General features: G+C 34.3%; 2 protein-coding genes across 2 annotated transcripts; both read left to right on the top strand.

Moving 5' to 3' along the window:
• Positions 1 to 1,691: 1,691 nt before the first annotated feature.
• On the top strand, positions 1,692 to 7,628 carry LOC141659407 (uncharacterized). The gene is made up of 6 exons (XM_074466261.1): positions 1,692 to 1,955; positions 4,738 to 4,798; positions 4,924 to 5,059; positions 5,181 to 5,505; positions 6,707 to 6,835; positions 6,920 to 7,628. Exons 1-6 carry the CDS (start codon positions 1,844 to 1,846, stop codon positions 7,381 to 7,383), a joined length of 1,227 nt encoding a protein of 408 aa, XP_074322362.1. The 5' UTR covers positions 1,692 to 1,843; the 3' UTR covers positions 7,384 to 7,628.
• A 1,382-nt stretch (positions 7,629 to 9,010) lies between these two features.
• On the top strand, positions 9,011 to 18,525 carry LOC141659406 (DNA topoisomerase 6 subunit B). The gene is made up of 19 exons (XM_074466260.1): positions 9,011 to 9,444; positions 9,535 to 9,587; positions 9,685 to 9,782; positions 9,867 to 9,972; positions 10,557 to 10,694; positions 10,828 to 10,879; positions 11,054 to 11,118; positions 13,814 to 13,920; positions 14,056 to 14,158; positions 14,275 to 14,360; positions 14,464 to 14,660; positions 15,949 to 16,064; positions 16,143 to 16,228; positions 16,322 to 16,394; positions 16,728 to 16,819; positions 17,004 to 17,142; positions 17,212 to 17,306; positions 17,377 to 17,551; positions 18,141 to 18,525. The coding sequence occupies exons 1-19, from the start codon at positions 9,333 to 9,335 to the stop codon at positions 18,285 to 18,287; spliced, it is 2,040 nt and encodes a 679-aa protein (XP_074322361.1). The 5' UTR covers positions 9,011 to 9,332; the 3' UTR covers positions 18,288 to 18,525.
• The last annotated feature ends 7,108 nt before the right edge of the window (positions 18,526 to 25,633 follow it).

Genomic DNA, 25,633 nt, shown 5'->3' with positions numbered 1-25,633 from the left:
TATTGACAACTTTTGTATATAAATTTAATTTATTGTTTTATATAACTTTTCATTTCTTATTTTATATTTGTATTTTAAGAAATATCAAGCATAACTTCTGTTAAATATTTTTGAAAAATTTGAAAATTTTAATTTTAACTATTTGAATTCTTATTTATAGAAAATAAAGTTAATTTATAAAAATATGTACTCCATGCACCTTAAATTAATATGATTGATAAATGCAGTAAAAAATTGTTCCGCGCATCCTTAACTTAGTTTTTGTGCCTGCCTTGGAAAAAGAAGTAAATGGAGGATTTCAAGACTGCATTTAATGTTGTTTGGTGACGTGTGCTGGATTCAAACGTTAAAAATTACTCCCTAAGTCTCTTCCAATTGTTTAGATTTCTGAGGAAGTGTCCGGCACACATTTTTTTTTTGACAAATGCAGAAAGTTTTCATTAAATTGAATATAGTACAACCGGGATAAACCCCCAACTGTTGATACAACCAGCTGGTACCCAAACAATCCAAATTGCACAAGCATCTCTGAAAATAACAACATCGCAATTGACCATATCACATAAAAACTATGGTTAGACCAATATTCAGAAACACCAATCACATAATATGAGATTGGAGAAGCGGCACCACAGCTATCTACATGCCGGACACCAGCTATAGACATGCCGAAGGTACCCCATCTATCTACATGTCGGATACCAGCTATAAACATGCCGAAAGTATAAATCCATGAAAGATGAACAATCTTTGGTTGTGAAATGTGAGCTCTTGCAATAATCACCACCGTCACAGATTCGATGCAGGCTTTGCAGATCAACAAAAATATCAATAAATTCGTCCTCAACAGATCCAACACCAAATAAACCCAAACATGACTAAACAAAAACATAACAAACACTCCAAAAGTAGAGACAAAACACACAGTCCAAGATGAGACACACACAAACACCCAAAAAATTGGATTTTATTGAAAGGAAATTAACGAGAATAAAAGAGAATGAAGGGGTTAAGGCTTTCCACCGGAGAAAACCGGTGAGGGGAAGAAAGGAGGGAACATTTACGGACAAACAAACTCTCTCGTTTATGAAAACTGTAGAGTGTCCGACACGCATTTTAATGTGCATAAAAAGTATAGTTATGTAACTTATTTTTACAATTTTCTTTTTCTGAATAAAAATTGAATATTTTAATTTTAATTTTTATTTAGAAATACAAAATTGTAATTTTTTTTTACAGAACTATACTTTATATGCATCTTAAAATGCGTGCCTGACACTCTCTAAAAAATGTAAATAATTGAAAGGGACGGACAGAGTAAATTTTAGTATTTGTATTTTGTATTTTATCTATAGTTTACTCCCTCATTCCCTTCCAATTGTTTACATTTCTGAGGAAGTGTCCGGCACGCATTTTAAGGTGCATAAAAAGTATAGTTATGTAACTTATTTTTACAATTTTCCTTTTTTGAATAAAAGTTGAATGTTTTAATTTTTATTCAAAAAAACAAAATTGTAAAAAAAAATTACAGAACTATACTTTATATGCACCTTAAAATGCGTGTCGGACACTCTCTGAAAAATGTAAACAATTGAAAGGGACGGAGGGAGTATTTTTTATGTTTTTATTTTATTTGAGTTTTTTCTCGAGAATACGAACCAATTTTAATCAAGCCGAACTTTAGTGGACCTCTAAATCGAAGTCGAGCTCCAAATTGAGCCGAACGGTCTCAAGACTCGGCTCGGCTTGTTTACCACACTTCGGAGGCCTAGTGATAACAACTTTACAAATTCTTTCGGGTCATTGTAATTTACAAATTTAAAAGCTCGTTGGGAGAGTCGAAATGGAAGAAGCAACAGTAAAAAGCGTTGAAATTGATCGTGAATCGCTTGAAAGCAGACCTGGGATCTTCTTTATTGGTTCTCCCAACGTTGGCAAACGCACTATCCTCTCCCGTGAGTCCTATCCATATACTTTATTGTTTCGAATTCTCGATATTCCGTAAAGGGAGCGATATGTTTGAATTTTTATACTTTAATCTTGTTTATGTTGGAATTATATGTTTTTGCATTTTTATTGAGTGTATTGTTTCTGGGGTTGTGTAAAAATTGAGTCTTTGAATTTGTTTCATTAAAATCTTGAAATTTGGGATCTTGTGTTGAGTTTTGTTATATGATGAATTTAAAGTATGTAAAGAAGTGGGAGTAATACTAATTGATGAATGTTGGTGTTTTATACCATAATTTGGAGAATTGTTAATAGTGATTTGTGCTAACTAGTAGTGATCTGTAGGGAGCTTGTAGGTTGTAAGATGGTTAGTTATTTCGTGTTGTAATCGACTGTAGTGGAACATCTAGATCTATTACGGTTCTCTGTTGTGATATTGTTATTGGGGTTCTGTAAAAATGGAGTCTTTAAATTTGTTTTTGTGAAATCTTGAAATTTGGGATCTTCTGTTGAGTTTTGTTATATAATGAATTTAAAGTATGTAAAGAAGTGGGAATAATACTAATTGATGAATGTTGGTGTTTGTTACGATAATTTGTAGGATTGTTAATAGTGGTTTGTGCTAACTAGTAGTGATCTGGAGGGAGCTTGTAGGCTGTAAGATGGTTAGTTATTTCGTGTTGTAATCGACTGCAGTGGAACATCTAGATCTATTACAGTTTTCTGTTGTGATATTGTTATTGGGGTTCTCTAAAAATTGAGTCTTTGAATTTGTTTCATTAAAATCTTGAAATTTGGGATCTTGTGTTGAGTTTTGTTATATGATGAATTTAAAGTATGTAAAGAAGTGGGAATAATACTAATTGATGAATGTTGGTGTTTGTTACGATGATTTGTAGGATTGTTAATAGTGGTTTGTGCTAACTAGTAGTGATCTGGAGGGAGCTTGTAGGCTGTAAGATGGTTAGTTATTTCGTGTTGTAATCGACTGTAGTGGAACATCTAGATCTATTACAGTTTTCTGTTGTGATTGTTATTGGGGTTCTCTAAAAATGGAGTCTTTAAATTTGTTTCATTAAAATCTTGAAATTTGGGATCTTGTGTTGAGTTTTGTTATGTGATGAATTTAAAGTATGTAAATAAGTGGGAGTAATACTAGTTGATGAATGTTGGTGTTTGTTACGATAATTTGTAGGATTGTTAATGGTGATTTGTGCTAAATAGTAGTGATCTGTAGGGAGCTTGTAGGTTGTAAGATGATTAGTTATTTCGGGTTGTAATCGACTGTAGTGGAACATCTATATCTATTACAGTTTTTTGTTGTGGCATTGTTATTGGGGTTCTGTAAAAATGGAGTCTTTAAATTTGTTTTTGAGAAATCTTGAAATTTGGGATCTTGTCATGTGTTGAATTGTGGGGGAGTTGAATTTTGTTATATGATGACATTAAAGTATGTAGAAAAGTAGGAGTAATACCCGTTGATGAATGTTGGTGTTTTTTACGATAATTTGTAGGATTGGCACTGGTGATTTGTACTAATTAGTAGTAATCTGTAGGATGCTTTTAGGGTATAAGATAGTTAGTTATTTCGTGTTGTAATCTTTGTTTGTAATCGACTGTAATGGAACATCTGTGTCTATTACAGTTTCCCGGTGTGATATTGTTATTGGGTTCTGTGAAATGGAGCCTTTGATCTGTTTTTGTGTTGAAATCTTGAAAATTGGGATCTTGTGATGTGTCGAATTGGGGGAGTTGAATTTAGTTATATGATGAAATTAAAGTCTGTAAAAAAGTGGGAGTAAAAACCATTGATGAGTGTTGGTGTTGTTACGATGTTTTGTAGGATTGTCACTGGTGATATGTAGTTTGTACTAGCTAGTAGTGATCTGTAGGTGCTTGTAGGCTGTAAGATAGTTAGTTACTTCGTGTTGTAATCTTTGTTTGTAATCGACTGTAATGGAACATTGATGTCTATTACAGTTTTCCGTTGTGCTATGTCTATGTGTGGTGTCTGGAGATGAAACTGATATGCGATGAAGGCCACTCTTTTAGGGTATAAAAGAATATGAGATGTGGTGGAGTAATTGTATTCAAGATTTTTATCTGTATGTTGAGGATGGAATGTAACAGTTGTGTTAGTACAGATTCTGGTGGATAAATTGGACCCTCGTACTTTTTTAAGCTCAAGTAATATTGCTTCATTAGTTTATGATGTATTGTTCAGTATTGGTCGTATGTTTTTCATCTATAACTTTTTGTTACTTGAAAGGCTTTTCATTTTTAGCGTTGTTCTGTTCCTTCAGGCTGAATTTTCAAATATTTTATATGAACTGGTCACACATTTTTGATAGAGTATCAAGTGATTTTCTTGTGCCTCGTATTCTTTTTGGGAACAAATGATGGTCCAAGCTTGGCTTGAGATTATCTAATATAACTCATTAGCTTGAACAGTCGAGAAAGTTTAAGATTCCTACGTATTAAGATTAACCCAGTGATAATTTACATAGTTTCCTCATTCCTGCAAACATGTCTGCAAATATTTTGAGCATGTGTGTTGAAGTAAATTTAAGATTCCAATTAGCAGCTCCCTTTAATTCTAGATTGTCAGGTCTTTGGATGTACCATAAGTTCTTTGTCGCAATAAGGTTAATTTATGATTGAGTCAGTAAAATTTTTTTTTAATGAAATGTTTCCGGTGCTGATATCTTGGTTTCAGTATTATTAATTACTCAAGTTTGACAAGAAAGTTTGGATTATACTCTTATACTGAGCAGTCTGAATATATTACAGGACTCCTCTCTATAGATTTTGAAGATGCTTCTGACTCATCACGTGATTTACTTGCATATGGGTAAATTTGATGCTTTTCATATTCTTTAAATGAATGAACCCGTTTGATGATATATATACTTATTGCTACGTTGTTGGTTCCTTCTTGATGTTACTGTCCAATTGAAAGTATACTTTTATTAACAGGTGGACCATTGACACAAAGTATTACTCAGCTGATGTTTCTTTGTGGATGGCACATCTTCATGATGGATTCTCAGTTGAAGCTATTCCAGTATTTGATAGATTGGCTGCTTTAGTGATGGTCTTTGACATGAATGATGTTAGTAACTTTACCCCCGTCATATCACTTGTTTGTAGAATATTTGTATCAGTAGCAGTAGCTGCTGTAAACTGTACAATGCAGCTTTAGATGTTAACATGTCTATGGATCTTATATACAGCTATCATCTCTTGATGCACTTAAGAAATGGGTTTCTCGCACTGATATTCAAACTTTCGACATATTGTTATGCATTGGAAACAAAGTGGATCTTCTTCCGGGTCATTCAGCGCATGTTGGATACAGAAGACGTTTACAGAAACTTGAAGAATCCTGGGGTAGTACCATTCCAGAGTCGGATTACGGAATATCAGAAACAGAAGGAAGTAGTTTATTAGGAGATGAAGGGTCATCATGGCAGATAAAGAATTCCTGTTTGGAATGGTGCTCCCAGCACAATATTGAATATGTAGAAGCTTGTGCATCAAATGCTGATTTTGACAAATGTAAGGCTTTACTGCATTTTTATTAAAGTTTGTTGTCAGTCTAATAGGCCCTATTATAGTGAGTCGTCATTCTTAGTCCATAGTAGCAGATTTAACTGTTCATCTGTTTACCAAGGCCCCATGCTTTCCCTGCATGTATTGTACTCCCTCTTTAAAATTAGGTTACCAGGCTTCTTTGCGTTTCTCAAAAACAAGATTCCATACATTTTAATATGGCTGGAATGGAAGGACATGCAGATCTATAGGACCTTTGTATTCCAACATTGAGATTATGAAAGTAGTAGCTAGTTTGCAGAAGGTAGGATGTAGCATCCGATATCAATGTTGACAACAGACCTAGCATTAGCAACTATTGCATCATTTAGTTGTATTAGTTCAGAGAGGATAGACAACTAAGGCAGGGGGCACATATTTCATAATGCTACCCTAAATCCTTTGTGGCAGGTCAGATAAATCATCATATGTTTGTATACCATGTAGACATGCCACAAATATGTGATAACTCATTACCTACAATTTAAAAATAGCCACCCATGACTAAAAAATATTGTAAACGGGGTTCTAAATATATATCTTCCTATTGTTTATTAAAATTTTCTAAATTATATCCGAGTTAGTTTCCCCAAATCCCAATAGTTAAAAGTATATACCATGACTAATTGGTTTGGAAAGTTAATGAGACTCTGTGTCTCAGCCATCTTATATTTTAAATCAATTAGCTAAAATTAAGTTTGCCCCAAAACTCCTTGAACTGAAATTTTGATTAGTTGTTGTCCCCACTTATTAGGCGGGGATTAGACTTCCCTTTCTGTGTCTGGAAGCACCCCTCTTCCACGAGGACCATAATTATTATGCTCGAAAAGTTTTCTTGAAGTTTATATTACGGTCGTCCAACATTTAATCATATGGTTCAAATTTAAGTTTGTGCCAAATGGCCGAGGAGCAAACATTTTCCCCGGACTAGCTCCCTAATTTAAATTCTAAGAATTCTATGGACTGCATTATCATGTACAAGCCAAAAATTAGAATCATATATAAAAGTAATATAGATGACATAGATTTTTATTGAAATTTGGCTTTTGCAATATTCTCTCTGGCCAAGTACACATCTATCTAACTTTGAAACACCCAACAAACTCATATTTACTGATCTTCTCTCTTTCTTAAGAGTCTTAATTATTTGACAATTTTCCTTTTATAGGTTTATCTGTTGATGGTGATTTACAAGGTGTAGAGAGGATCCATGGAGCCCTCTCTGCTCATATGTGGCCGGGAATGGTATTAAAATCTGGGAATAGAATTGCTGAACCTTCATTGCCTGAGAAACAAGGTTTAGTCATGTTTTTGTTAAATTTAGGCTCAATGTAATATTATATTAGAACATATGAAGTTTGATGTTTTTAATTAATGCCAGAGTCGTCAGAAGAAGAATCAGACTATGAAGTCGAGTATGAAATCTTATCTGCTGGTTCTGCGGAACCATGGGATGACACAGATGGAGACTGGGTTTCCGCTAATCACTTCACATCTGTAGGTGATGCGCAAGGACTTGTCAATCAAAACATTACTAGTGAGAACACTGAAGCAGAGAGAAACAATACGTCAGCTGGAGAGCTGCAGCCCTCAACATCGGCATCTGCCTTGCAGGAAGAGATTGACGAGGATGAAAGTTCTGTGGCAGATGTATCTGACAAAGGCTTAGAATCTGACGAGGCTACACCTTATGGGTTAGATAATTTGGAAACATTAATGTCCGAAATTGGGACCATGCGTGACAGTTTGAGGTTGATGCCAGATTTTCAGAGGAGAGAAATGGCAGCAAATCTGGCCATGAAAATGGCTGCCATGTTTGGAGATGGTAGTGATGATGAAGAATGATGTGTTGATATTTTGTAGAACGGGTAAGTTACCAGTTGAAGTTGCACTAGTATATGATTAGTCGCATAGTTGCTACTTTCACAGTTTCCCTTCGTAGAGATAATATTATAGATTTATGGTATTATGTTATATTACGAGTGAGTTTGAATTTTTATTTTATTTTTTTTTAGTTCAAAAATACAAATCTTTAAGTTCTTTTACTTATTCTCTTAGAGATATGTAAATGAAACACATGTGTTCTTATATATTTAGTTGTCATTGCAATACAGATACTATAAATATTGTTCAAAAGATAGACATGTTTAAGGTGATCTAATTATGTTTAGCCAAGGTTGAGACAGTATCACGATTTGTAGTTGATTATGATTAAGATGACTAGTCAGGTATCGTGGAGACACTAATGCGAACTCTAATCCTCTTTATATCTGCATTATCGGTGTTTAATTTCTATATGTGCTCCTTCTGAGTAATGGCATTGGCGACGTTGCTAACAAGGCAGGCGAGCTTTCTGAATCAATCAAAACTAGCTTATTGATATCATTGAAGGGACCAAAGGGCTGGTGCTACGAAAAGCCACCTGCCCCTGGACCGAAGAATGCCCTTGAAGACTCAATCGGACCAAGCTATCGAGTATTGATGACTCCCTCTTGAAAAACCTGCTAAAAATCTCCTATACCCTGCAATTTTTTTAAGTGCCATTGGGTCTTGGCACAAAATTTCTCATAATTTTCTTGGAATAAAGGATGTCTAGTATGATGAAGATCACAGCATTCTGCAATAGAATTTCAATACTGTGTGTGAGCACCAGTGTAATCTTTGGGTGTTTCTTGAATTGCTTGTAGTTCTAGCCTGCTACAATAATTTAAGAAAAAATGCCCTTTATCTAACAATTTGGAAGTATTTTTCTCGCAATTTGGAAGTAAATGGTCCAAAATATCATATATCATGAAAATGGCCCTTACTATCACTTCAAAATGTCAAAAAATTATGCGTTTATCCAAAAGTTGAAGATTCAGCCGATTGTTTAATGGGCCAGTCAATTGGGCCTGCAATTTTTGTGGGTAAACGCATATTTGCAATGCGTTATTGACTTCACGCATTAAAAGTTTGCGTTTAAAGTTTGCGTTTTCTTTATTGAATTTAGAAACCAATCACATCAGTCTAGCTGCTAAACGCAAGAAAAAATTGCGTTTTTTAATTTGAAAATAAAACGCAAAAAATTTTTGCGTTTCTAAGTGATAATAAGGACCATCTTTCGGCGCTTGTGAGATTTCAGACATTTTCTCCCCAAATTGTGATACTAAGGGCCATTACCCATAATTTAATGCAGCACCTATTTGCACTTTGTTGACAAATGCAATTTTTTAAGTAATAAAAAACTTAAAAAATGTATTTCATAAAATCTGTTTAAAATTGATAAATGAGTTCGAATATTGAGATATACGTCGTTGTAACTGTTAAAAAGAATATAAATGAGTTTTTTTAACTAAACGAGCCCATAATATTTTGGACCTTGCTATTAGAAAAAGCCCAAAAAAACAACATAATTTGGACCTTGCTATTAGAAAAAGCCCAACAATAGAACAACATGAGTTCATATTAGATTTTTTCAAATAATAATAACACAATTCATTCGATAAAAATGCCCGGTTCAGCTGAATTCGCAGTCGCTGGACTTGATTGCCCTCCCAGTAACTACTAACTACTCAGTGTTAGTGTTAAGCTGGTACTAGTAGGGTGTTGTAAATTTCTGTGGGGGAGAGAGAGAGACAGAGAGAGAGAGAGGGAGGGAGAGAGGACTGGTAGGTTTTAGAGGGGAGAGGGAGGGAGGGAGAGAGAGAGAGAGACGGAGAGCGAGAGAGAGGGATAGAGAGAGAGAGGGAGAGAGAGGGAGGGAGAGAGAGAGAGAGAGAGAGAGAGAGAGAGAGAGAGAGAGAGAGAGAGAGAGGATGGAAATGGAGAGTAGCGAGAGTCCAATTGAAACCAACAACAAGAAGGGGGCAACCAAGTCCAAAGCTCCTCGCAAACCCAAACAAACCACCACCAGCCTCCTTAAACAGAGTATGATTCTTACATTACACTATTACACGCACTTGTGTAATTGCATAATTACATTTTAATTGACCTAGTTTTAATTCCTATTTTCCGCAGAATCTCCGGCTGAATTCTTTTCTGAAAATAAAAGCATTGCTGGTTTCGATAATGTTAGTCGAGAATATATTATTATTATTAGTATGTTTTTCAGTTTCTTATATCATGTGGTTCTTGACTATAATAAAATATGTTATTATTGTATTTTAGCCAGGAAAGTGCCTCTACACTACTGTTAGAGAGTTTGTTGAGAATGCCCTTGATTCCGCTGAGTCTATTTCCGAGCTTCCTGTTGTCGAAATTACAATGTAAGCACCGTCCTAGCTGTATTACCATGAAATGTTTTCCCCCTTTCTTAATTCCGTGTATTCATTTCTGTTGATACCCCTTAGTGAAGAGATTGGGAAGAGTGCGTACAATTCCATGATTGGTCTTGCTGACCGTGAACGGGTTGATGAGGAACTTTATGATGATTTCGAGACGGCTAAGGCTCGTGAGGTTTGTACCTCTAGTCTTCGTGTTCCTAATTTATTTTCTTCGGTTGGTATATGTTTACAGGGTGAAAATAACTCTGATTAACTCCTGCACTTTCGTATTTCGTATTTTCATATTTATGTGTCGTTTACGGATTTAAAATTCCTGGTAATTTTAAGACAAGTGGAATCTATGAAAGAAATTCAGGCTTGCTTGTTTGAGTTTTATGTTGATTTTAGCCGGGAGTTCTTTCCTTCTTTGGCAGATATCACACCCCAACTTAACCTGCAAGCCCAGTAGCCCACGTAATTTAGTTTGGGTTAAAAGAATCTGAGCATTATTATTAATAAATGTATTAGATGTACTTACCGAAATGCAGTTCAATAGATGTATAAGATTAGGTTATAATTGACTGTTTTGATTACAGCACTAACCACTAACCGGGCTAGGAATTCCTATATCAGTATAAATTTGTGGCTTTGCAACTACTTAAGTTTCTAGTCTGATATTCCTTCGAAGTAGCGAATTCATAGAATTTTAAACTTTCTTGGTCGATTAAATTCTCTTACTGTCTCATTACTGTTTGCTTCTTTTATTTTGTCTTGTAGAAACGACTTGCCAAGGAAGCTCGCGTTCAGGAAAATCAGGCAAAGCTTGCTGCTCTAGGTAAAAAAATAAAGGAGCCAACATCTACAAAGGCCATTAAAGGTCGAGCTCAGGCCTCGTTTTACAGGGTGACCTGTAAGGTTTGACTCTTGTTGTACATGGTCTTTACATATTATTGATGTATGTTGTGAATTATTCTGTCTCATTATATAATTTTTACTGATTGATGGCCTATTGGTTGACTCTTATAACTGGGTTTGTGATATTGTATAGGATAATGGGAGAGGAATGCCGCACGATGATATTCCTAATATGTTTGGACGAGGTTTGAAACTAAAAGAGAAATCCTGTCCTGTTATAATACTATGGAAGTCTACCTCTAACCATATATTATTTATTCTGCAGTTTATGTAGGACAATAAAAAAATATATTCTGCAGTTTATGTAGGATAATAAGAATTTTGTTTGCTAAATTACCAGGGTATCTCTGTTTATGCAGTTTTGTCCGGTACAAAGTATGGCTTGAAACAGACTCGGGGAAAGTTTGGACTAGGTGCCAAAATGGTAATGATCACATATACAGCCGATGTATCCATTTATTTTAAAATTATTTTGATATCTCATGTTTATGCTTTATTTCGCAAAAGTTGTACTCTTCTCGCATATTTTCTAGTGGGGATAACAAAATTTTCATAGTGTTATATAAATTTGTAATTTCTATTGGGAAAATTCTTTTTTCATCCTAGCTCTTACAAGAGAAACTAGAGAAAAAGTGTTGGGAAACGCAGTAAACATAGAGGATAGTATATATTTTGGTCTTTTAGATTGGTATCTATAGGGTGTTACTAGTTTATTAGTCAACTGTATATTGACTCATGTACCAAGTGACAGTAGCTGCAGTACACGTTAAATGTAGCCCAGCTGTTTAGGTTTCATGATTTAAATTTATATGCTATCTAGCCCCTTAAGAGAGTGACCTCAGTTATATATATTTTCCTTCCTCTGAATATGATGGCCAATCAATTTGGGTATAAGTTGGGTAGAGATTGGGCTGTGACTTAATCTCTCAAGAGTATTGATCTTAGCTATTATTCTTTTGTTATTGTAAATCCTTGATCCTAATTTTTCCCACTATCTGTTGTGCATCCAAAAGAGTTGTTCATACTGAGGGAAGTTAAAGAAATAGGATAGGAGGGCCTTGTATGCTGGTGTGCTCCTGTAAATCTATCCAATTCAGCCCGATCCTATAAATTTACCTGTTTTTGATAATGATTGATCCAGTCCATTATTTACATAGCATTATGCAAGTATTCCAATAGATCTGTGTTTTACCTTTCCCGATTCTCAATTAAAAATCAAGTTCTCCACCATGTCAAATCACCCGATCAGCTCAAACTTTGTTGTTCATCTACCAACCATAACAATGCAATTTTAAATTACAACCCTAACTTTTATTAACCGACAGCCTAAATTCAACTGAAGCAAATCTTTTTGACCCAGTTATTAGTGTATTGACATTTTTGGTGATTTAACCACAAATACTTTGTGATTTGCCGATATATCTGCCTTTTTAACCTCCTGTACTCATTTTAACTAAAGAAATGTATACGTTTTTCTTCCTCTGATTATGGATCATCATGCTGGGGATAAGTTGGGGTAGAGATTTGGCTGCGATTTAATCTTTCAAGAGTATTTTCTTGTAGGTGTTATTCTTTTGTTATTATAAATCCTTGTTCCTAATTTTTACCCCTATCTGTTGTGCATCAAAAGAGTTGTTCATATTGAGGACTTTTAAGAGAAAGGATGGAAGGAGGGCCTTATGAGAATAATGTTCCTGAGGTTACCTCAGGAAACTTACTTGAGATGTAGGTGGTTTTTAGTATACTACAGTGATGACATTTTTGTAAATATATGTAAATTTCTGCAATTACAATAATACCTCATTTTATATGAGATTTTTTTTTTATCTCAGAAAACCTAGGTGAGGTAACCTCAGGAACATTATTCTCGTATGAGAATAATGTTTAGTCCCGTCACTATATCCGATTTGGCCCGATCCGATAATTTATCTGTCAACTTAAACCTTCCTGTTCATCAACCAACCATAACTTTGCATTTATAAGTATTACCCCTCATTTCTATTAACTGACAGCTTAAATTCAACTGAAGCAAATCTATTTGGCTCATTTATTCTTCTATTTACTTGTTTAGTGATTTAAGCATAAATATTCTGTTTTGTCAAGATAACTAAATTTTTAACCTCCTGCACTTATTCTAACTAAAGAGATCAAAGCTGAAGAGTTTGGTAGTGATTATGCTCTGTTAGGTCAGAGCATAGGTAGACCGGATTCAAAAGGAGCTATGAGAACATGAAATTTGATCCGCTTCAATCTGGTTTGAATTTGGATTGAGGCCGCTCCTTTTGCAGCCTGACACATGTGGGGTACCTAGACCTGGCAACGTTCCGTGTCGTGTACAAACGTTCTGTGTACTTTCGTGTTTTCGTGTACCAAACCTTAAACCCGAATCCAATCCGGATTTACATTCGTGTACCAATTTGGTGACACTAACCCGGAACTAATATATTCGTGTTTACCCGCTTCAGTACACTAAAGTACATGGATTATATACGAAATATATTACTTATTAAAAAATGCAATAGATAATTAAATTGTGAAGTGCTCACTCACGTAGTCAAGGAATAAAGAAATATATTTTAGTATTTGCAATTATATATATGTTATTTAGAATAGCTAAAATTCACATTTGGTATTTAGTATATATATGTATATTATATATTTTTAAAAATTTAATTATTTATTTATTCCTTGTACTTTCGTTCCGTGTCGTGTACCTATATTGGAAATCCAAACCCGACACTAATTATATTCGTGTTTTTTCGTGTTCGTGTACCAAATTTTCGAACCCAAACACTAATTATTCGTATTGTTTCGTACCGTGTTCACGTGTCGTATACCAGTATTGTCAGGTCTAGGGGTACCCGGTTTACCTTTACTGATATATTCTGAGTTGTATTGGACACATGTTGATTGTTGAAGCTTTTTAAAGAGGTTTTAGTGGGAACAGTATTCCTGATTAGTTCTCCTTTGAAGCTACTTGTAATATTTTTTAAGAGTCCCTCTACAATTTTTTCATGATGTTTATATATGAAGTCTACATTCTTTCATTTACATATATATAGCTGGGGATTGTCAATAGAGGAAAGAACTAAAAGCTGGTTGTTCTCCGTCTTCTGCAGGCACTTATTTGGTCCAAAATGAGTACAGGACTTCCCATTGAGATCTCATCTTCAATGAAGGGCCAGAACTATCTTTCATTCTGCAGGCTGGACATTGATATCAATAAGTATGTACAAAGTCAAATGAAATTACAAGATTTTTCTGTATCAAAAGATTGCAAATGCAAGAAAGCTAAGAACAGTTATCATTTTCGATTTAATTGCTGGCCTTATACTTATGGATGCTACACTTTAATCTTTAGGAACATACCCCACATTCATTTACATGAGAAGCGGGATCTCAAGGAGCACTGGCATGGTGCTGAAATCCAAGTTGTTATTGCGGGAAATTGGACAACTTATCGTGTACGGACACCTGAATTTCAAAGTTTTGATCATGTTTCAGAAAGAAAAACATTGTTAGAAAAATATAATAAACTAACCAGTAGTACTTATAAAAAGTCGCTGTTTTTGATCTGCAGTCGAAGATATTGCATTATATGCGTCAATTGGCTGTTATCACGCCTTATGCTCAATTTCTTTTTAACTTCGTCTCAGATGCATCAGAGTATTCTCTCTCTCTCTCTCTCTCACACACACACACACACACTCATCTTCGACAATTTCACCCTAATGGATTCATTTTTTTTGCATTCTTTTTCTATTCCCAGCAAAAATGTCAGCATCAGGTTTTCAAGAAGAACTGATATAATGCCAGCGGTTCCCCTTGAGACAAAATACCATCCTTCAGCTGTTGATTTACTACTCATTAAACGCCTTATAAATGAAACATCAAAACAAAACCTACTGCAGTTCCTTCAGCATGAATTTGTAAATATTGGAAAAGCTTTTGCTGAACGACTGATTGGTATGAATCTGCAGCTGGCTGCTCTATTTTTTTAAGGTTTTGTATATTCATTTTGATAAAGTATGCAAATCATTGGTCAAGTAAGCTGCCTGATATGAAGCTTCAAAATTTTCTACTATATAGATATCATACAGTTTGTGTATATTAGTTGTATACACTTCAAAATTATAAAGTCATTTAACTATTACCTTCTTTGGATATTTCTTCTTTAAAAAACGTCTCCAATTGCTGTGTATTCTACTCCACCACAGCTATTGTGGGGTGGCATCTAACCAAGACAGGAATTAAATAGCTGCAATCCAGAATAACATACCTGCACTTTGAGGCAAAGATGTAAAACGTGGTTTCTTGCTGTTTTGCCGTTTGGGTCATGATTATTGAGGGGTTTCAGCAATGCAAGGAACTTGGTGGATGGGGTTTTCTAATAGTTGCCTGATTAGAGTATGGAGTGATTGGTTTTGGAGAGAGACTGAGATACTGGTTTTAGAGAGTGATTTAGTTACTTGTGTTTTGAGAGCTTGAGTGACCGTATTCTGAAGTTTCGGTTATTAGTAAAAAAATACATCATTTACTTAATGGTAGAGATTTTCTGGAAACGGTAGATGGAAAGGATTATGTTTCATGTTTGTGAATCTTGTTAATCATAGTTATGCATTGAAGTTTGGACTAAAGTGTGGTCTTGTCGAATTGCAATCGAAGTTGAGATATCTGTTGTGCTTCATTTTGTATATTTTATATTGAAATTTGATGCTGGCGCTTTCCTTGTTCTCGAGGTATGAAATAGAAGAGAAGTGAAATCAGATTAGATTCCATAGTTACATGGTCTGAACTTGCATGAAAGTGGTGAATGTTTGTAGGCTGTGTTTTCCATTTAGTAGAGATTTAAATTTGTAATGTTTCCTTCTGCAATAGTAAATGCCACATGGCTTCCATGTGGATTTCCCAGTATGTTCCTTTTTCAATCTTTTGTTCCACTGAAATGCGCAAGTGTTGAGAAAAGCAGTGTCCGTTGGGGGGTGGCCAAAAGTGATATGTGATGTGTTTTTGTGAGTTCGTTTGCTTGATTTTTTTTGTTGTAAAGTACAATGGTTTAATGCGATTTTGCTACCAAGTTAATTGTCAAAAGTCCTTTTATTGACGTGAGTTCCATGGAGAATTTAAAAAAGCCTCAAACATTTATATGATACCCATGTGGGTACTTATCAGCTACTAAAATGTCTGTTTCAAGTATTTAAGCACCGGAAACATTCTAGAAAAGTTTTCGCTAAATATTTAATTCAATTTACAGGAGAGATGGGTCCAGATTTCAGCCCAAAAATGCCTGTCAAATCTCTAACCTCGCAGCAAATAGTTCGCATTCATCAGTTGTTCCGTCAAGCCAAATTTGATGACCCTAGTGGTGATGTAAGAAGTCTGTGGTTTATTCATCATCTTGCTCATTCAGTTGTTTAAACTGCCCCACCTAATGTTACATAATTGCAGTGCCTTAGTCCTGCTGGAGAATACAATCTCCGGCTTGGAATTATCAAGGAGCTGCACCCAGAGATGGTTGCGACTTATTCAGGAAGGTATATCTCTCTCATACTAACCTTTACACCTATATGTGCTGCACCGGATGGCTTTGGTTTATATTTACTATTTGCATAATGATTTGTGTGCAGTGCTCAAGTATTTGAGGGCCACCCGTTTATAGTGGAAGCTGGAGTCAGTGTGGGTGGTAAAGATGTTAAGCAAGTGAGTTCGTTGTTGTCATTTTATTTCTATTAGCATGTTGGTCTCAAACATCATTATGACAAGTCTTACTCCATTTGTTTTTAAAGGATGTCTAGGTGCAAAAAACTTAATCTTCGAAGGAATTCTGAAGTAATTTGTGTAGGAACTAAAGTAGTTTAATCAAATGATATAATATTTTTCTCCTCTATCAGGGAGTTTATGCCTTGTTTATTTAATATTATACAGAAAGTATCTTTTTGATATTGTTAGAGGCAGGAAATTGGTTCTTGACATATTCTGCTTAAGCTATCAGTGACTTGCCTGAGTAATTCTCCTTCTGTTCTCGCATTTTAGGGTTTAAATGTTTTCCGGTTTGCAAACCGTATTCCACTTCTGTTTGAGCAAGGTGCTGATGTTGTGACCAGAACTGCCATGAAGCGGATCAAGTAAGACACTTTTTTATGTTGAGTGAGTAAAGGATAACTATTAAATCAAGCAGGACTTTGGTATCCTAAATATACACAAGCTTGTCATATTTGGAACGATAGGTGTTGGTTGATTGGTTTCATTAGTGTTCTGCCGAAGAGGTTATATATGTGACATTGTGCTAACAGATGTTTAATCTATCAGTTGGAATAGCTATAAGATCAATCACACGCAAGACAAGATTGGTGTATTTGTTAGCATTGTAAGCACGAAAATTCCATTTAAAGGGACAGGAAAGGAGTATATTGGTGATGATATAAGTGAGATAGCTTCTGCAGTCAAGGTTGGTGGCATGTCTATGTTTTCATATTTTGTTTGTAAATGTTTTTAACCAACATTTCTCTGGTTCCAGACTTCTATTCAGCAATGTTGCATTCAGCTAAAATCCAAAATTGCGAAAAAAATTCATGCGCGTGAACAGCAGGAGAGAAAACGAAATTTGAGCAGGTAAATTGAACAATTATTATATCTTCTTTACTTTGACAGGAAAAATCCGTGAGTCATTTTTTTTGGGCAGGTACATTCCTGATGCTACTGGTGCTATATACGATGTGTTGAAAGAAATGACCACCTTGCAAGCGTCAAAGAAGAAGCGCTACAATGACGAGGACACAGAACTACTTAAGAAAGTTTCATCTCGGTTGATAACAAAAAATACTCTGATGGAGAAACTTGCAGAACATGTTGAACAGGTTAGTTTCTGCCCGATCTTGGACCTGGAATATTGCTAGCCAATCCAAATTTCGGTTGAGCTTCATTAAGCTATAAAACTCGTACTTGCAAACAGAGCCGTGCCTGAGTTTCTAGGTGCCCCGTGCAAAATCAAGAAATGTGCCATAATCAGAAATTTTTGAAGCAAATAAAATAATAAAATATTTCAAAATTATATTTTTAACATAATTTTATTAAACTGAAAATTAAAAAAGAATATTACACGTACATAAATAGTAAACTTATTTAAATTTATATATGAACATCAATTAATTAATTAATATTTCATAAATGATATCTTATAATTTTGCTCAATATAATAATTTATAATTTCTTACCTTTATTATTTTTCGTCCTTTCTTTTATTTGTACATTACTTTTATTGAAAAAATGTGCCCCTCAAAATTTGAGGTTCTGTTCCGTTGAACCACTCGCACACCCTCAGACAGGGTCCTGCTTGTAAATTACACTTATCTTCGTTACATGACTATGAAGATGGTAATCTCACTGATAAAAAACTAATTTACAGCTCTTTGGTCTCATCTTCTAAGAAATTATTAAATTTTACAGGTGGACTACGAGATGGCATTGGAATATGCAACACACAGAGGGGTAACTGATGAACCCCGCGAAAGTTTATATATACAGTCATTGAGAGATGAGAACAAGTTCGTAGATTTCCAAAGCCCAGTCTTTGTATTCAGACTCTTTCAGTAAGCATCGAGTATATATTACCATATATACATTCACTGAGAGATGAGATCAAGTTCATAGGTTTCCAAAGCCCGGTCTTTGTATTCAGACTATTTCAGTAAGCATCGAGTATGAAATTTCCATTTTTCCGACGGAAGAAATTGTAAGAGTGGACATTGTGTCACAGCTTTCTCGTTGTACCTTGAAAGATAATATGATATCGATATTGTGCCAGCATACAAAGTAAACATTTTTTTTCTCAGTATTAAGATTTACAGTTTAATGCATCGATCATTTTGAATTTATTGAACTTGTATTTAAATTACTTTCACATAGCATAGTCACAAATTAAAAAAAAAACACGTGTTCTGGTCCTCCTAGATGACGTTTTCATCAAGGGTTTTTTTAGTATGTGTTGATGTGTATACTCTATCAAGTACTTTTTATGAGTTGGTTGATTTTTATTTGGGTAAATTTTTGTGCATAGTTAATCAAAATCTGTCAAATAATTAGAAAAACAGTTTTTATTAAACTGTCCTCCGAAAAAAATCCAGCAATGAAGTTTCTGGTGCCCAAAGAGGTGAATGGGTTCCAAATAACTGTGTTGGGTACACGAAAGAATATTAAAAATAACAAATTTTTTTATGTAAAGGACTGAAATACCTATTCTGCAAGTGAATGGCTGAAAATACCGTATTCAAACGCATTTGCGATTTAGTTATCCCGTTTTGTAGTAGATACACATTTGTCAAATGGGTATTCAATTTTTATTTTGAGATACATATTTGGTAAATACGTATCTCAATGTTAATACCCAAACTACAAATGCGTATCTTTAGTAATTTTCTTAGATACCCAATTCTCAAATGTGTATTACACTTACCCAGTTACAAAATCCGTAACCAAAACGGTATTTCTGTGTTTTGAAAATGGGTATTTTCAACCATTACATCCAAAAAATGATTATTTTTAAACATCACCCGACATCAGCAATAACAGTTTTTTTTTTCTAAAAACAATTAAAAAATATATTTGTTAAGGACCGCTTTAATAATATTTTTGACGTAAAATTTGTTATAAAAGAGTAAGACACAATTTTTCAGTTTTTGCAGGAAACTGATAATGATTTCACCATTAAACATCATCAAAAATATTATTTTTATAATTTTTTACATCAAAACATATACATATTAAAAATATTAACTAACATTTATCTGATTTTTTTAACAGCATTTTTTTACGAGTCCTTGCAAATCAATTTTTAACCGTAATCCCAAACAGAGCTAGGTTTTTTATCAAAATACTTTTTTATTTGTAAAAAAATATTTGGAAATCAAATGTAAATAAAATCAACCTTAAATATAATAAAAAACGAGTTGATTTTGATTGCAAATTGTACGGAAGAAAAGTTATACTGAGTTATTTTTTTAATTGCAAACCCTATTTTTATAAATATTTTTGGGAAAAGATTATAGTTGCAAATAAATTTAAATAAGTATTCCCTCCATCCCAACCATTTGTTTACATTTGGTTTGGGCACGGAGGTTAAGAAAAATGATAAAGTAATGGTAAAAAGTTAAAAAAGTGAGTAAAGTGATGAAACGGATTAATATTTTATGTATAAAATAGGTACAGTGGAGGTAAGTAGTCGATGAGTTTACTTTTTATATTATAAAAACTTTACTATTTTTGGAAAATTTATGTATACCAGTACTACTAAGACGAAAACTTGCTGTGGTAAGTTGTTTATTCTGACAAGTCACTTGAGGGCCTCGTTTGTTTTGATATACTGTAACCCAACTTTGTAGTATGGAATTCCTCGGAACTAAAAATACTTTCGGTATTTGGTTTGTTTGGTTTGTTGTATTTTAGATTAGGTAAGGAAATTCAAGATTTTTGTAGTTTTCATAAATTATTAGTAGAACTTAGTTAATATCCCCACAAGTTACATAGCTATTCAATACAAAAATATTAATTAATTATCAAATTTAACGACATAACTTATAGTTGCTTACAAAAAAATGGCAAATGTGATATGAGATCTGAACGGACCTCATTGGATTTCTTAATTATTTAACGTTTGGAGCTGCTTATAATGGATACAGTGTTTCAGCTCATCTAGCAAAACCTACATCCTACTTAATTATCACCCAAATTTTTCTAAATTAATGTAAAACTCTAAACAAGATTTATAAGGTCATGATCCACAATGTGATGCACGTTTGATTAAAATTCTTCAGCGGTATTATTACACCAGCTGTGAGCTGTATATGAGTGATGTGTCTGGTTTCTCCTGTTAGGGTATTGGTGGCTCTTGATCATTTTGTTTCTGTATTTTTCTGCAGTTTTGGTGTTTCTGTATGTTGGTTTTGATCTTCATTTATAACCGAATATAACTAGTCAATATGGAATCATTACTAACCAAGTACTAACCTGCCATTGGTTGATTTTTCTTTTTTAAAGTGACAGAAATCAACCGAAGCATTGGTTGGATATACCATCATAATCGACTGATTTCGGTTGATTATATTTTTGTAGGTCCCACTTTATCACCTGGGGCGGACCCATGATTTTAATACGATCCTGGCTAAATTTTTTTACACAGAGTGAAATACAGGATTATCAAACCATTTTCTCTTTTAGCAACATTTTTATAATATAATTAATATACTTGTAATGTTGAAATGAATATTAAGGTAAATTGTAATGATTAATATTTTTGTTATATTGGATTTACTAAAGGAACCTATTTAGGAGTCGTTTGGTTTAAGATATGGTATCGGGTTAGAATCAGGAATCATGTTAGATTAGAGTGGTTTGGGGATCAGGTATCATAACTGATATCATGTGTTTGGTTTAGTGTTGTAATAATTATTTCTAATTTAAAATATATTAAGTTAATAATTTTAATTTAAATAAATATATTATTTTTATTATTATTTTAATATATTTAAGGTTCATAGATTTCTTTAGTACTAAACATTTATATTTAATTATTTAAATAAAAATTAAAATAGTGAAAAAAAAGTTGATACCTATACCCCTCCCTCATACCCACCTCCCTACTTTGGATATGAAAAACTATGAAAACCCATATCTTGGGTTTTTGAGAAATGTGTATGAAATTCTATTTTTCTGAACCAAACTTGGAATGGCCGAAACTTATACTGATTCCAGAATGCGGCTAACCAAACGACCCCTTATACCACACTACGCCATAAGTGCACATAAGCAACCCCTACTATACAGTTGCATAAGACCCAAATGGTGTTGCATAAGGTAATAGGCAACACCAAGGGGGGTTGCAAATGTGGAAGTGGCCGTAGACACCTAATGCAACATTTTGTGCAACACCTCTAAGTATTGCATTATGCTGATTTTGCAACAGTAGAGGTAAATATTGGCAACAACACTTAGTGTTGCATAAGGCATGACAGGACATTAAACCAGGTCCTACATGGCAAGTGACACATCAGATGCCAGGTCAGCAGCAATAACCACGTCATCATGCCATGTCGGCATGCCACGTCAGCATAGGTCTACCTGCCACGTCAGCCGTGTGGGTCCCACTTTGCCACGTCAATAATGGGACCCATATTGCCACGTCATCTGTGGGGCCCACTTTATTTATGCAACACCATGTTAGTGCATATGTAACATCAATTTCATTCAATTGCAATAGTATATACAGCTTTATGAAACACCACTTTTAAAATTGCAATAGTATTATAAACAAGTGCAACACAATATAATGCAATTTGCAACATCATATTCTGGAAAATGCAACACTTGCAAACATAAAATTTGGACATAACTGGTCTGTTTTTACATGATACCTGCCATAAGTGACATCCAACAATACAGCCTTATCAGGCATCCAACAAAAACAGCCCTATCGGGCATCCAACATAAATAGCCCGCATCTAACAAGTTCTAAATATACGAAAGTACCAAACTACATACACCCAATTATAAATTTAAAATAGCAAAAGTACATCAAATCTTTCTTCAAACGAACACAAATACCAAAGAACAAAGTCACTAAGAAGTTGCGACTTGAGTGTCTTGAGTGACTGGGGTACCATTTTCCTCTTGATCACTGGAAACCGTGGCACATACGTCTTCGAGATTGAATGTCATACCAGGATTTGCTTCTCCCAATTTTTTCACCATCCAAGCCATGTTCTCCTGCAATTTCCTGTTGAACTTGGCCTCCAATTCGCTCTCAAGGACGCTTATCTTTTCAGTTAACTCTTGGACTTGTTGTGCAGTTGAGGCCTTAGTTGACGTCGAGAGCGACTTAGTACCGGTCCTTCCGAGTAGCTAGTTAGGTGCATGGGCCTTTCCATCAGAAGCAACTGCATTTGCTTCAGCCTCATTTCCCTCTTCCATCAACTTCTGAATTTTATCCTGTAAAAATTGGTTAGTGCAGTAGCTAAATATGCCATTAATATAAACCGCCTCTATACAATAAAATATACTTACAAGTCTCTCCTTCATTTGTTCAGTATTTGACTTGTATTCTCGCCCTTCTTCTCGCCTACGAGTGATTGAATATATTTGAGCATCGCTTGGATGCTCAAGATTCGGATCATCCTTTTTCTGTCAAAAATGTACAAAATTAGTCCTTTAAATGCCTGAAAAACAGGGGTATTTAAATAATCAAATATACTAAGCTGATCAGCGCAAAATCGTGGTTTTTAAAGACTGATCGATCTCGATCAATATAGAGGTAGTAATATTCAGCATTACAGAATTTAGACCAGAAAAAGACATAAAACTACGACTGTACAATCAAGACATAATCTTTTATCGAAAAAGACATAAAGCCGCAACCATACTACCAAAACAGATTCAAAACCTAAGATACACAGGCACTTAGAGCAAAATGTGAAATAGAATGCCTGAAGAAATATAATTGCAGAGCTTATTCAAATACAAATGCTACAAATAAAAGTGGATGCCTGTTATGGTTTGGTGGTCTGATTAATACAAGAGGCTACTCGGAAAATACATATAATCTATGTCAGGCTTGCTGCCTCTGAGTTAAGTGACTCATCTTTTTCCAAGCTATTATTTCTTATAATATCTTCAAATTTTCATACCCTTGAGCAAGTTTATATTCACCATCGTTATGATTTGTTATGCATCAGGAAATAAGGGTTCCACACAACAAAAGCGAGTTCAGCTCATATTAATATAGGTCTTTGCAGCAATAACTTGTTATGTCAAATTCTGAATGCTTGTTCCATTCTTTTAGAACTAAGTTAAAAGAGATGCATGCATGAGTAAGTATCCTTCAAAGGACAGCATGCGGTAAACCTAATATCAGTAAAAATAGAAAGGAAACAAGATTTTTAAATGTGGATGCAGGAGACATTTAACCTAGAAATATGTTTGTATTAACTATTTAGTAATCCTACTGTCATATAGATAAAAAAACTTAACTTTAGACTAATCTTTGTTTCCCTAAACAAACAAAAATCTATTTAACAACCACACTTGAATAAAATAATCACACTTAAATAAAACACCCATCATGTTATAAATAATATATAAAAATTCTTACATAATACAAGCATACCTAAAAGGACACGATAAAATATATTTACCTATTTACGATAACAAACAACCATAATGTAAATCATTGTGTTAAAAATAAACTTGCAAAATGAAAAAAAATTACCAAATTTTCAACAACTAGGGCAACAGGTTTACGACCCAACGTGTGCGTCTCAACCAATGACTTACGATGCTCAGCATTTTCCCTAGCCAATTTATGTAAAATTACAACAAAATACGCAGATCAGACCAGTTTTCATAAAATAAGAACAAGTACACAGATCATGCCAGTTTCTGTTAAGCAACTATTTAAGTAATTAAGGTTTTTCTATTTACTACCTGAACCGCCTCATCCCCCAGTACTTTAATAGCATTTTAAAATCCTCCAACGGGACCCGGTTTGGTCTATTATCCAGTCTATCCTCATCGGTGTTGTATTTAGTGTAATGAGCATGTTATTCCCTAACAATGCAACAAGAATTACAGAAGGGGGGGGGTTGAATGGAATTCTTGAAATTTTTTCTGAGTTATAAAATGTTACATCTTAATAATATATATAGGTGTTTGATTTGCTAGGTGCGGAATAAGAGTTAGTTAAATCAAAACACAAAGTAAGAAAAACACAAGTCTTTAAAACTTTCTGGTGGATTAGAATGAATCCACCAGATATATATATATATATATATATATATATATATATATCAAGAGAACCCTGTGAAGCTTGAATAGCTCACAGCTGCTTACAACAATAAGAATAATTAAACTTACAGAGAAATGCTAAAGATACATCTTACAATTATTGCTCTGAGAAAATGCGTTGCTTAGTCTTCTTTTCTTTTTTTTGTTCTAATTGCTACTCTTGGTTTATATATCACCAAGATTACACAGTAATAAGACAAGATAATAAAACAAAACATATCAAGTCTAATACTATGCTACTTCATTACTCTGTTACAACATCTTTGAATATCTTCATAATAGCATGGAAATGGCAATGCTTCTTTGTTCTAAAAAACCCAGTTCAATAGGCTTCCACATTCCTCTTGCATACACTCGACGCATGTGACTGTGTTGTCATTGTCCACTGATGTTTGAATTGATTATCCGTCGGGTACATAATCATCCGTCGGGTTGCCTTGTTGATCATCCGTCGGGTAGCTTTGTTGAACATCCGTCGGGTAGCTATTTGGCACTTGACTTCATTTCATTTATGCAGAATTACAAGACATCATCTATGTACAATTAATCAACCTATTCTCCATATCTAAATAAAGTCAACATGACTTATATGCTACTACAGAATCTAAACAAAGGTGTTTGCAGAAATGTGCTACATGACTCATTATTACATAAGCTACTCACTCGATGGATAATAAATCATCATCCTTCGGGACTATATTGAGTCATCCGTCGGGACTATATTCCTTATCCGTAGAGTGCTACATTTTTCACTAAGTTAAATGTACTAAGGTGTTTTGTTAGTGAAATCATCAAGTTCACAACATATTCACAACACTCTCCCCCAATTTATGTCTACTAGAATTGTAGCCATAAATTAAGAGAAACTTGATGATAACAAAACACCCTAAAATTACAAATTTAAATGGAAGTAGATAAAACTGTAAAGTGCTTCAGTCAACAAAGTGTACAAAGATTTTCTCACAGTCATTTTCAAGGTGCTCCTCTAGCCTGAGCAGATTAATCTATTTTCTTGAAGATCTGGTTCTCTTTCCAATCTTTCTGTTATTTTCTTCAATCTGATTTTGGAGCTATCTGTGGGATTCCAGTTCATCAGATTCTGAGAGATT

The sequence above is a fragment of the Apium graveolens genome, chromosome 5 (genome assembly GCF_009905375.1).
Source record: "Apium graveolens cultivar Ventura chromosome 5, ASM990537v1, whole genome shotgun sequence".
NCBI classification, from domain to species: Eukaryota; Viridiplantae; Streptophyta; class Magnoliopsida; order Apiales; family Apiaceae; genus Apium; species Apium graveolens.
Note: the sequence above shows the minus strand (reverse complement) of the source record. Positions and strands in the feature narration are given on the sequence as shown.